Genomic DNA, 12,925 nt, shown 5'->3' on the forward strand with positions numbered 1-12,925 from the left:
ACGAGGGGTTTCTTGAATTTAATCTCTTGGCAGAGAGATAATTACCAATTATACTTAAGGCATTCATGTGTTCTCAGAAGTCATGTTGTAGGTAGCACGTTTCCACTATCTAAAACTTCATTATAATTCAGATTTGACATATATTGTCATTTCATCTGTGTTCCCTCAAAAAGCCAAAGAAATTATGTATCTAGAGAACTGCAGTCAGCTGCATCAGCCAGTTGTCTTCTGCAACATGGAGTCATCATTAGAGTACCCACCCAGGAAGCAAGTGGCACTCAGGCCAGAAGATTGTCCATACGTACTGCGTGTTCCAGAAGGACTAGGGCCCTAACCCTGATCATGGTGTGCTGAGGCCACTTTCTGGTTTTTGGTTGAACTTAGCCGCTGTTCTGCTAGAGATGCAGTTAAATATGGGGAAAAAAGAACAGCAAGCAAGAGGAAACCTACTGGCTACTGAACTCTGCAGATGGTAAATCCTGTTGGATGCTGGTTCTTACTCACCCAACTGCTTGTATGCAATGATGATCCCATGCTGAAGCACTGTGTATAGGGAGCTTCATCTAGAACCAGCTTTCTGTCCTCAACCAGCTGAAGGTTGCCTGCTTTTAGTATTGCTGTTTTGTTATTCTTGTAACTTCAGCTCTGATGTTGCAGAGTAGTGAAACTTCACAGCAGCAACAGAGAAAATGGGATGCAATAGGATCTGACAGCTAGCATACTCAGGGCAAGGGTCAGTTAACCTTAAGTTGAGTAAGGCAGAAGTCGCAGCCTTTGGTCTAATTCTGTACATTTCTCTTGGAAGCTTTTTCATGAAGAAAAGAAGTTCCATCATTGTTCCTATGTCCTTCTCAGACATTTTTCAGATTTTGATTTCCAGCCTCTGTGTTTGGCTTAATTTTTTTCTTGTTGAATTATGTATACTAATGTTCTAATCCATGCATTATATTTCTGAAGTCAAAATTGAAATGTTTCTATTGTTCCAAAAATCCAATGTTTTCACCAATTATTTTTTTCTCAGAGAATCTTTGGAGTTTCATTCCAGGTTCAAACAAATACAAACATCAGAATTACTGAGCTAGGGGTTTTCTGGGCTTGTTCCACTATTAATATCTAAGGTCCATAAGTCCTTGCTCAGAATATCTCCATACATGTTGGCTGAAGTGCTACAGTAGTGGGCAAACACCTAAGGAGAATAATTAATTTCTCTTTGTTGCACTGATTCATGACCTTTGCCTCAAGATAAGTTATTTCATCTCTGTGAGGTTTACAATATGTAAGCTATGATGAAGGTGATGCAGGAAGGGTTTTTTTTAAAAGTTGCTTCCAGTCAGCCTTCAGATGCACTGATGAGCAACATGATTTTGACCCGTTGGGTGCACTGTCTAGCAGTTGTGTAAAAGACTCCATGGACTGAGGAGGGATCACTAAATGTAGAGCTTTGGTAAATGAAGGAAAATTCATTATAGTAGATTGTCTTTCATAATTTTATATTTTCCAGTATTCCTAGGTATAGGAAATTAGCTATAGTTTTAAGAAATATTTTGCATACGTTCCTTTTAATACTTATGCTGAAAGTGAGAATCATTTCACTTAAACTTTTTCCAGTTATAAACTAGGTAGGTAGTCTAAACCAGCAACTGGACCCACCTCCATCATCAGTGAGAAGTGGTAGGATGAATCATTCTTTGAACATGTCCATCCCTCTTCATCAGCTGTGCCAGTTGCCTAGGTGATCAGCTTTAGGTAAATTAATATAATTTGGGCCAGCATAAATTTTCTCTTCTCTCTCTCTGTTCCACAAGAGTATCTATCTACAGACATGTACATGGACCCATATACTTGCACAGTGTGTCTGTGTTATATATCCATTATCACTTACTCCTTAAGAAAGTCTTTTTCCTAGCTACAGCTGATAAAATTTTTAGTACACAGTCATTCTTGTTTTCTTTCTATAGGAGATAACGTGGTGTGCCTTGCACTGAGTTTGGGTGAGGAACAAGATCTTGAAATGTTTTAGTAGCAGATATGCTACTACTGCAAATCTGCATAATGAAGATGGTATATTTTTAAAGGAGGTGGGAGAAAACCATAGAAGCAAACCAGGAGAAAATGAACTTTAGTTCAGTGTTTTTACAATGAACATGCCACTGCTTTCTGTATTATTTATTTTTCGTTAGAGATCCATTTGTTGAGATGGCTACAAAAATTAATGTTTTATCTTCTGCCTCTTTAGCCTTTGTCAAGAGAGTACCACTATGGCAATAACTTTGGTTATATAGTGGCTTTCAAGCCATTTGGTGATAAAGAATGGAGAAGAGTTACAGTTACTAATCCTGAAATTGGCCGGTATGTCCACAAGGATGAATCAATGCCACCTTCAACCCAGTATCAAGTAAAAGTGAAAGCTTTTAACAACAAAGGGGATGGACCATTCAGTCTCACTGCTGTCATATATTCAGCACAAGATGGTGAGTAAAGGTTCCAGATAAGTTTTACACTGAGGGTCCAGATCATTACTACCAACAATATATAGAGAACCTGGTCCTTGACACTGATTTATATAGCAAGGAATGTGTATATTGCTCCCACAAAACTCTCACAGTTGTTCTGAATAAACAGCTTCAGACTCTGTTTTCCATGTGATGCAGAGCACTTGATTGTACTTGCTGGCAGTGAGCAATACACAGAAGCATTCATGATTGTTCACAAAGCTTGTTAAAAGATTTAATAATTTTAAAAAAGAAATTATGATCTTCATATTGATTGCCTAAAACATTTGCATCATTATCCAACAGTGTCTATTTGACATATGTGTAATTTTTTTCTTCTTAATGGACCACACTAAAGCCTATTATTCTAGTAGATCAGTATCAGAATTTATCTCAAAAATGTGAGGGAATGATAGTTCATTTGTATCTAGTTATATTTCCAGCATGTTTAGACTTAATATAAATTATCCCTGCCACATTCTTTGTTCTGGTTTGGATGTTAGCGCTATTAAGTGAATAATTTAATGAAAACCTCTTTGACATTTCACTAAAAACTTTTTCTAATTCTTACTGGAATTATTTCATATGCTGTGATCATTAGGATTGAAGTTTAAGTGACATTTCCAAACTTAGCGGGAGAGTGAAAGTACTAGAAGAATGTTTACCTTAAATCAGAAGAAATATATACAACTCCTAATTGCAACATAATCACTCAAGCCTGTTACAAGAAAATGTGGTTTATTAATTTCTGCCAGAAACCCAAGGAATTGCTCATATTTTTCTTTCCGTAGAGCAGAATCTCCTTCACAAAGTCAACAGATCCAGAACAAAGAGCCAAGAGGAGGGATATGATAACAGGGCCACATTCTCACACTTCCGACTCTGTTCTTTACTCTGTGTACTTTATGGGAGATTTATGTCCGTGATTGCCATTGGCTCTAATGGGAACTTTGCACACAAATTGCCCACACACAGAGAAAAGATAAAATAGTCCTTTTGTTTCTTACAATAAATCAGGATTCAAGCTAGCAACACTTCGCTGTCTGAAGAGGTTCATACTAATCCTTATTCTCAGAAAAGCGTACCTTAGCATTTCATCTTCAATAGCTGCTGCAGCAGCAGAATGATTGGTTTCGCATTTGTATGAATGAGTTAGTAAATAGCTATGGTGTAGTAAAAGCCATGTCTGCCAAATAACATTTCAATATCCATCCTTTTTCAGGGAGGTTATGAACAGCTGACTGATAAGCTCCCACGTGTTCATTTTAGGATTGTACCAACCGTGTCAGGGATAGAAGTGTGTTTGTACAGCTCTCTGAGTTCAGAAACATGGCATAGCCTAGTAGCTCCAAAAGACAGAGAAAAAGCAAACATGCAGTAGTGCACAGATAAAGAAGTCACTTCAGTGGCTGCTGATGTTCTAACATAGACTTTAGTAAAGTCCAGACGCTTTGTAGAAGTACTTGTGGTGAAGTAATGCCAGATGAAGGAAGCAAAAGGAATAGAAGCCCAGTGAACTTACTTCTTTTCTTTGATTTCAAGCACACGAGTCACCAAAACAGTCAAACTCACAGTGCTCCAAACCTTACCAGTAGTGCTCACAGCTCCTCTGTGGAGCTATGACCCTGGCTACTGACCATATCAAATCCAGGAACTGCAGGGTGGGTTAGAAGGAATTTTTCTAATAGGTGTAAGGGGAGTTATTACGCAGAGCATTCTGCAGTTTTGTGCTGGCCTCAGAACTCATACATAGTCAGCTTCAAACCTTGTAGCATGCTTACTGGGTCTCAGCCTTAACTTTGTATAGTTACACCCAGAAGATAATTGTGTGATGACCACTGTATTTTCAGTGAAGCCAACATATTGTGAGGCCTGTGTGGTTGCTTCATTTATTGGTAGAATTATTGAATTAGAGAGCTGGAGAAAAGGAGCTGAGATCATCTTGCTGGCTCAGGAGAGACTGCAAAATATTTATAGAACATAAATGCCAAATAGGCATATAAATTATTTGGAGTTCATAAACAACCATAAGCAGATGAAATATTGTTTAGAATATTGTATCAGCAAAATCCCTGGTAGTTGGAACATTTCAATATGAAACATTTTGGCAAATTCTGTAATTGATACAATGGAGAAGAGTCTGACAGTGATTTGGGAATAGATTAGATGGTCACATCTATTCCACCCATACTTCTGTACCTCTGAATCAGCAGGTGCTGTTACTACCATCAGACAACACAACTTCTCAAAGGTATTAGTGAGATTTTAAAGCAATATGATCAGACAATATTCCGTACGCATATGTATAAATATGCATACATACATAAATTTAATGACAGCTTTTCCACTAAGTTGCATATTTTGTAATATATGTATGTGTGTGTGTCTAACTGTGGGCATCTTTATTCACTTTGGTGACTGAGGAGTTTCTGTGTTCCCACGTGTGTTAAGCCAAGTTGCATATCTGACAACTACCTGCTGTTGCTAGTTGAGAGTAATGACTGCTAGTAATGAGTGCACAGGCCTTTTGCTTATCTAAATGCCTGTCATTGTGAAAACAATATTGCAATAATATATAATTTTTAAATTACACATTTGCATTATTAACAGCCATTGAAAGACAATTACAAAAGGTAACTTTGCATATAAGATTATTTTGTTGCCTAGGATACTTTTCATGAGAGATGTAACTGATTTTTTTCTTAACAGTGGCTGTTTTGATGCATAGTTGACTGGATGCCCAGTTGGAAGGTTTAACTATGTGAAAGCTTTTCCTCAGCTCAGGCTGCCATGCCTGTCTGTTGCAACTTGTTTCAAAAGATTCAGGACAGAGAACTGTTCTTAGCTTGGAAAACTTTTATCTTTTATAAACCTTGTTAGGTTTATGCCTTTTTAAATCGCTCACTTAAAATGCAAGCAGCAGTGAAATTAACAGCTTCTTATAATGAAATGAGAACTTAATATTTTAACTCCTGAATAAAAGTGGATCACATTATAATCGTCTGTATTCTGTGTGGGCTACTCTCCAGAACTAAGAACACACAAAAAATCAGTTGGGTGATGTGTGGGTGACAGGAGGGTGCTCTTGGGTTATTTCACACCTATGTTAAAGTTTGTATGTGCCGCTGGCCAGCTCTATATCTAATATCTGGTGTCATAAAAACTTGGTATCATCATGACTAAGTGACATACACATTAATTTTTGTGTGTAGCTAGCTTAAAAAATCTGATGTATATAATCTGTGAGCTGCTGTCCAATTTACTGAAAGATCACTGTATGCTTCGTTCTATTTATCAAAGCCTGGTTTTAATTTACACAACTTTCAGCATGGAGTCTGTTAAAGCATAAAAATACATAGTCTGAGCCAAGTAATAGGATCGTTGCTTTGTTTTTATAGTCATTTCCCATACAGATAATCACTGAATTTAAAGTTTACTCAAGTAAAACCAGATTAAAATCTAACACACTTGGGTCCCTGACACAAAGAAAATAATACAGAATACTGAAGGTGAGAAGAGCCCTTGTAAGTGAGTATAACAATATCACTGTACGAGATTGTGTATTTAACATGTGTTTCATCTTTCAGCTCCAACTGAAATACCTACAGATGTGAGTGTAAAAGTTTTATCATCTTCTGAAATGTCTGTTTCTTGGCATCATGTTTCTGATAAATCTGTGGAAGGATATCAGGTGAGTTTAGAGGTGACACAGTATATCTTTTCATTCATTTAATTTCAGTAGTTAAATGCAAGAACAATTTCTACTCTAGCCTTCTGTCTCTTAGGGTTCACTTCTCTTCAGTTGTCATTTGCTATACAGTTCTCACATCCTGAGAAACATTTTTGGCGCTGTATGCTTTTATTATTAAAACATGAACAAATGTATGTGCTCACTATTCAACTGAAAAAAGGCAGCATTATTTCATAAAAGAATCTACTCTATGTTACATAATTGAATGCTTATCTGTACCTTCTCAAACCATACTGAAATTAAGTTTTGGGTGCAATTGTCGACAAGGGCATGAAATAGTAACTAACTTGTGGCCCATTTAAGTTATTAATATAATTCACCTACAAATCCTGTAGTAACTGGGACTATATGACAGATGCCCACAATCAAGTATAACAGAGATAGTGCTATTGTGCAAGACAACAGTGGTTTGTTCCTGGTTACTATTCTCCATGTGAAAAAGAGCTTCAAGGTATGTTCATCTGCTCCAAGGCTAAGTGGTACTACCGGTAAAAATTGTTCTTGTCCTTGTACAGAGATGACAACAGCCACAGGGTGGATGCAACCAGAAATGGCCACCTAGTACTCCAGCAGGGAAGTCTTAACATCATCCACACATAGTGGATGCTGACAAACACTGCAGTGCACAACTGGCTTACTTTGGCTGCACTCCAGAACAGGGATTTGGGCCTTAGTTTGTTAGTGATCTGCTTGGTGATTTAAGTTGTTGGCTGCTTGCTGGTAGCTGCTGTGTTCCAAAATGAGCACATACAAATATGGAGTAACCTCATGGAATGTATTTTATAACTGAAATCTATGAATAAATGATCTTTTCATTAGTAGTACTTGTTTCTATATTTCCTGATCTCTGTTTCTGTCTCCATGAGATGTATGTAATACTTTTGGTGTACTGTAACAAGATCGTAGTGAAGGTCTCAATAGGAAGTAGTATAGTGTCCCATATAAGCTTGATTCTACACAGTACATGCATAAAGTTTTAAAATTACAAGCAGACACTGGGTTTGAAATTAAGACACTGACGTCAACGGTAACTCCTAATTTACTAAAACAGCCCATTGGTTTGGTGTTTCTTTAGGGACTGGGCAACTAGGATAGGATAGACAAATCCATGATCATAACTGAGAGCTAAGCGGAGTGCCCACATCTGTGAGCTCGAGCCAGCCAGCCATGTAGCAGTGTTGCAGTCCTGAGCTGGGCAGTCTGCAAGGAGACTGGGCACAAAGCCTGTGCACCTTGATAAGCAGAACAGACGCTCAGCAGGCACATACCGAGGGACTTGTGGGGTGTGGAGAGAGTGGCAGCAAAGAGTGCTGGGAGAGGCTGGGACGGCAGTAGCGATAGAACGTGATGATGGATGTTGAGAGTTGTAACAGGGAACAGTGTAAGAAGGCTGGAGGGGTAAGGATAAATGGGGAAACAACATGGTGGAAGAACATTCCCACAGGCAACCCACTTCTGGCCACTTTTAAAATTTTATTTTGTTTTACATGAAGCCATCTGAGTTGCTGTCAGGGAACATCAGGGAAAGAAGGGAGGGGAGAGGATTCAGCAGGAAAGAACAGGATGCACAGAACAGTCAATCAAAAGGGGAAAAGTTGGAAAGAATCATGGAGGATCCTTGGGGTTGAAAAGAGGTAACTGCTGTTTTGAGGAAAGGTGAGGATACCCTGGGAATGTGGAGACCTCTGCTACACAGACTATGGATGTGCAGGGTGTAGCCTTATTTTGATAGCTGGAGTGTAGCTTCATCCATTCATTCCTAGAGAAGTACTACACTTCCCAAATCCAGTGTGAACTGGGTGGCTTGCTTATGTACAGTGAGCAGTGGCATTAAAATATGAATTTCTTCTCTTTTTTTTCTCCTTTTCTAAAACAATCTTCTAGTTATCAGGACTGTGGAAAAAATTCCTATCTGTCTACGCCAGGGGTCCTCAAACTTTTTAACCAGGGGGCCGGCGTGCGGATGCAGTGGCAGGCAGTCACCTGGGGCTGCTTGGTTTCCCCCCCAGCCCCCAGTGGGGGCAGGGGGTTCTGTAAATACCGGAGGCTGGATTGAGGACCCTGGGGGGCCGTATCTGGCCCACGGGCGGTAGTTTGAGGACCCCTGGTCTGTGCAATAAACAGACTTGATAGGCATGAGTTACTGCCCCACAGAGCTTAGTAAGGTATTAATTCTGAGATCTTTCTCTGTAAAGCAATCACCAGCCTCATTCTAGTAAAAAGAAAAGCAGCAAAGAACAAGCCTGTGCTTTTACGTTGATAGCAAAAAGAAAGTCTTGTGCTCCTGAAGATCAGGTCTCCCATCAGTCCTGAAGGATAGGACAGGGCTTTTCTGGAAGGTCAAGGCTGCAGATAGCTTTTGTGAAATTACAATACAAGTTGTGAGGGAAGGAGCACTCAAACTACATTGTAAAATTGCAGTGAATATGTCTGAAGGCCTATGTTTCTATTCGCATCAAGAAATATTCCAATATTTATTATTAATTACTGTTCAGTTGTAATACCAGGTTAGCAGAATCCCTCATTCACCAGAACTCCTTCTCGGTTTCATTTTGGTCTTTACTATTACCTGAAAATTGCATGATTGACCTTTTAAGTGCTAGAGTTTAAGAGGTGGGAGTACCCTGAGCAAAGTATCCGAAGGTATTTCACCTGTGACACAACGCTTTTCACACCAGGAGGAGTCAGATTTTCTTGACACTAATGCATACTGTCAAGATGACTGCCCTCATGGTGATGAGTGTGAGCTGATACATTTTGCCATTATAGAGGAGTGTCCTCTGTTCACACTTAAAAAAGAGATAAAATATGAAAACTATCTCCATCCATGCAGAGAATTTAAGATTTATGAGCTCTTACAATAACCTGCCAAAAGCCATAGCTCTTCTGTGCATGTAGTACCAAAGACACTATCCGTATTTCCCACTGCTTCTATGCGATAGATATGTGTTTATTTTATTAAACACATTTATCACTACTCAACACCATTGTCCCTTGTTTACTGAAATATGCTATTAGCATTCTTTCTTAATATGAGTACAGTATTTCTTTTATGTCTCTCCTATGTAAAACTTTCATCAATATGAGAGCTATTGTTTCATCATACGTACAGAAACAATTTCTGATGTATTTCAGTATATTAAAATTTGAATGAAAGAGAGGACCATGTAAGAGAATGTTTTTCCCTGATTTTAGCATGGAGGGCTGCACTAATTCATGATGGCTGAGGCATTCCTTCCCACAGGTCACTGTTGGCTTATCACCTACTTTAGAGCTGGGGTGAAATACCCTCCTGTGTCCCCTGGGGATTCATTACCTATGGATTACTCTACCAAGGTAAATGCAGAGCATCAGGAAAAAGCTGGCTGTCCACAATTATTGTCCAAGCAATTTAAGAAAAATAGAGGGACTACTGAGCAAAGTGGGGAAATGCGACCTCTTGAAACAATGGGGCATTTAATTCTAGATGTCACTTCCACAGAGGCAAGAAAGTGAAATAAATTTCCAAGTTATTTCAAGAAACTTCGAAATTGTTTGCATAATAAGTAAGAGAAATGTAGGAATAGTATAAAGAATACAGTACTTTTCTTAGCTTTCAAGGGAGTCATCTTACTTCAATTTTTTTTTCTCTTCAAACATAGTTACAATGATCCAAATATGTAGATATGTCTGTATATTAAATGAAAAGATAAAAAAGAACATTCTGAGTTTGTCACACACAGCTCACACACTATAGTAGTTGTCCACAACATTGCAGCCAAGAACAATAATATTTGGATTTAAATTAAATTTAATTTTTAAATTATGTAACTTCTGCTTGAAATGTAATGTGCTCTCAGTGAAGTAATTTACATTTTCATTCATTGTTCTTGCTTGTCTTGTCTGCTGCTCTATATTACTCATTACATTACACCCTTAGCATCACTGTAGTGCAAATGAGCAGTAGGATTCTAGAAAGTTTTGCAAGTCAGAGGTATTCAAAGGCTTCTAGCATATGCCTCATGATTAACAAAAGCTTCACATAAAGAGTATTTGCCATCTTTAGGTAAAGCAGGTACTTAATTAGCATAATATAACATAATAAAAATGAATAAATTAGTCTTCAATAGCCAGTTAATATCAACAACAAAGCTACCATTGGTCCTGTCATAGCTAATAAACTTTTGGCCACCTAGAACTTCACAGACGTCCCTTCGCTGCAGGCTGGAAACTTGTTTGAACATAGGGACAGAGGTAGACATGACGTCCTCTAGCTCCAGATGTACACACCCTCTCACACTTGAGTCAGTCACTTAACAGCTTATGGTATGCAGCTGGTTGCATTCAACAACAGTTTATCTGCAAGAGTTTGTTAATTATAATCATATTTAAAAAAAATCTGACTTGAAGATCTTAATCAGACCTTCAGCTGAAATGATTGTGATGGTTTCATATCCATACCAGTCTGAAACCATTCAACGGGATGTTGCCACCTTGCTGGAGAAGCCTGCAGGATGGATTGGGTCCACATTCTTAACTCATTTTGGGGCAGAAGCTGTTGACTCAGCAAAATAGCCACCTTGATAAGTCGGAATTTCACGAGTGTGTCTACGTTACAGTAAACTGATGTTTAGGGGGTGCTAATGGATTAAACTTCCAAAACACTGTGCAGGACATACATTTATATAACTAAAAAATTACCTGTTTGTGCCTGCTGAAGGCAGGTATGTATGCAGTATTTAAAAATCAGAGCCAGCCTGGCCTGTAGATAAAATTCTCTCTACACCAGGAAAGAGTGAGAAAAGCCATTAAGATATTATCACAGTATAAGTAACCTCTAATACTGGTGGGCAAGACTGAGGCAACAAATATTGACAAGAGACTTTAGTATTTAAATGAGAGTAACTTCTGTGTAGTGAGATTGGCTATTACCATGTCCAAAGACATTTGAAGTAGGTGAAGAGAAATCCTCTACCTCACCTCTCATTTAGCCACAGTATGTTCTCTGAGGTAAAAGAAAAATATTTGTATTAAACGTTTTAATGTAAGCATGAACAAGAGAAAATAAAACCTTGCTAAACAAGGGTTGTACCCATAATGTGTCAAGAGGAGAACTGCAATATTAACACCTTGACAAACTATCTGCTTTTCTAACCTAATCCTTAATGAAGTTTCCAAGGAAAACTAATGTCAGCAAAACAGAAGATTAAAGTGGTTGCTATTTAAAAGATGAAATAACAGGATACATGATGTCACCAGTCAAATCTTACAAAGCAAGATTTTTCCTAGAGCCTGAAATTACCAAGAACATTAACCTCTTCCTAAAAAAATTTTAAAGTTCCTCATATAGCATACTCAAAAATCATTATGGAGACAGGCAGCAGCTGAGCAGAAACGCTGAGAGTAAAAACTCAAAACCAAAATATAATGGGCATGGCTTTCCACTCTTTCAGGTTAGTGCAGTAATTTAGTCTTATGCAGACAGTTATAAACCAGACCAAACCCAGAGAGTGACAGTGGTTTACTCTCATTTGCATCTCACAGGCCATGCAGAGTAGGACCCTGTGTGTGTGATGGACCCTATGGAATGACATAACTCCATAGGAATTACTCTCTTTTAAACTGGTGCTTTGTAATGATTAATAAATTAAAGTAGAATCAAACAATTTCTTGGAGAGAAAAAAAATTTAACAGATTTTGTGTGTACAGTTAATTGACTTCGAGTTTTAAGATGTTGCAAGCTTACATTGATGCTTTTCCTGTAGTATAAGAATTTTCAGGTTCTTTCTTATTTACTTTTACAAATGTCATATGAATCTGTCTATGAAATCTGATTGAATTTAGCCAAAGAACTTTAGAAAATGGTTAGGTACACATATCTAGATCTATCATACAGATAACGTGACTGAATACTTCTCATTCCCTAGACAGAAGTACAAAAAGATTAAATTTGTAAGACATTTTAAACAAAATATTGTGAAAACATTAGAGTTTAATCTACACTGTAGTGTAGGAAAACAATATTAAAGTTCAGAGTAAAATGCTCAATCAAAACAGCAAGAAGAAAATAGTCTTGTTCTCTGAAGGCATTTTCCACCTCCCAGACTTCTAATGACTTAGCTGAGAACAAGTTAAACCATTGTGAGAAAAGTTTTAATAATATATAAAATTTGAATTTGTTTCTATTTCTTTATGTCTATATACAACTTGGTTAAAATCACATCCTGCAGAAGGAATTCCATGCTATTGCTGTTTGATTTCTTTTACCTCGCCTATTACCCCAGAGTATGTAGTATAGAAATACCCAGCATACATTATTTTTTATAAACTTCCTTTATGACTAAATATGTTAAATGTAATCCTTCAATTTGCTTGCTTACAGATTCGTTACTGGGCTGCTCATGATAAAGAAGCAGCTGCACAGCGGGTACAAGTGAGCAATCAAGAATACTCAACGAAACTGGAAAACCTGAAGCCTAACACTCGCTACCATGTAGATGTTTCTGCCTTCAATAGTGCAGGCTATGGACCTCCCAGTAGAACCATCGATATTATTACCAGGAAAGCACGTAAGTAAACAGAGCATTAGGTCAAGCAGAATGTCATGTACTTCATTACTGAATGTTGCATCACATCCGTTATGTTTTCAAACGTGACTTCTCATTCATATACCCAATGTTCTCCCTTTACATGGTATTGGTTC

At 37.9% G+C, this 12,925-nt stretch overlaps 1 protein-coding gene across 1 annotated transcript in view; it reads left to right on the forward strand.

Annotated features, from left to right (window-relative positions):
* The window catches only part of CNTN1 (contactin 1), a 244,651-nt gene that overhangs the window by 208,005 nt on the left and 23,721 nt on the right, over positions 1–12,925 (forward strand). The window contains exons 20-22 of the mRNA XM_055712517.1: positions 2,237–2,471; positions 6,080–6,183; positions 12,605–12,791. Of these exons, the coding sequence (XP_055568492.1) occupies positions 2,237–2,471; positions 6,080–6,183; positions 12,605–12,791 (526 nt within the window). The remainder of the gene's footprint in view (positions 1–2,236; positions 2,472–6,079; positions 6,184–12,604; positions 12,792–12,925) is intronic.

The sequence above is a fragment of the Falco cherrug genome, chromosome 5 (genome assembly GCF_023634085.1).
Source record: "Falco cherrug isolate bFalChe1 chromosome 5, bFalChe1.pri, whole genome shotgun sequence".
Classification (NCBI taxonomy): domain Eukaryota; kingdom Metazoa; phylum Chordata; class Aves; order Falconiformes; family Falconidae; genus Falco; species Falco cherrug.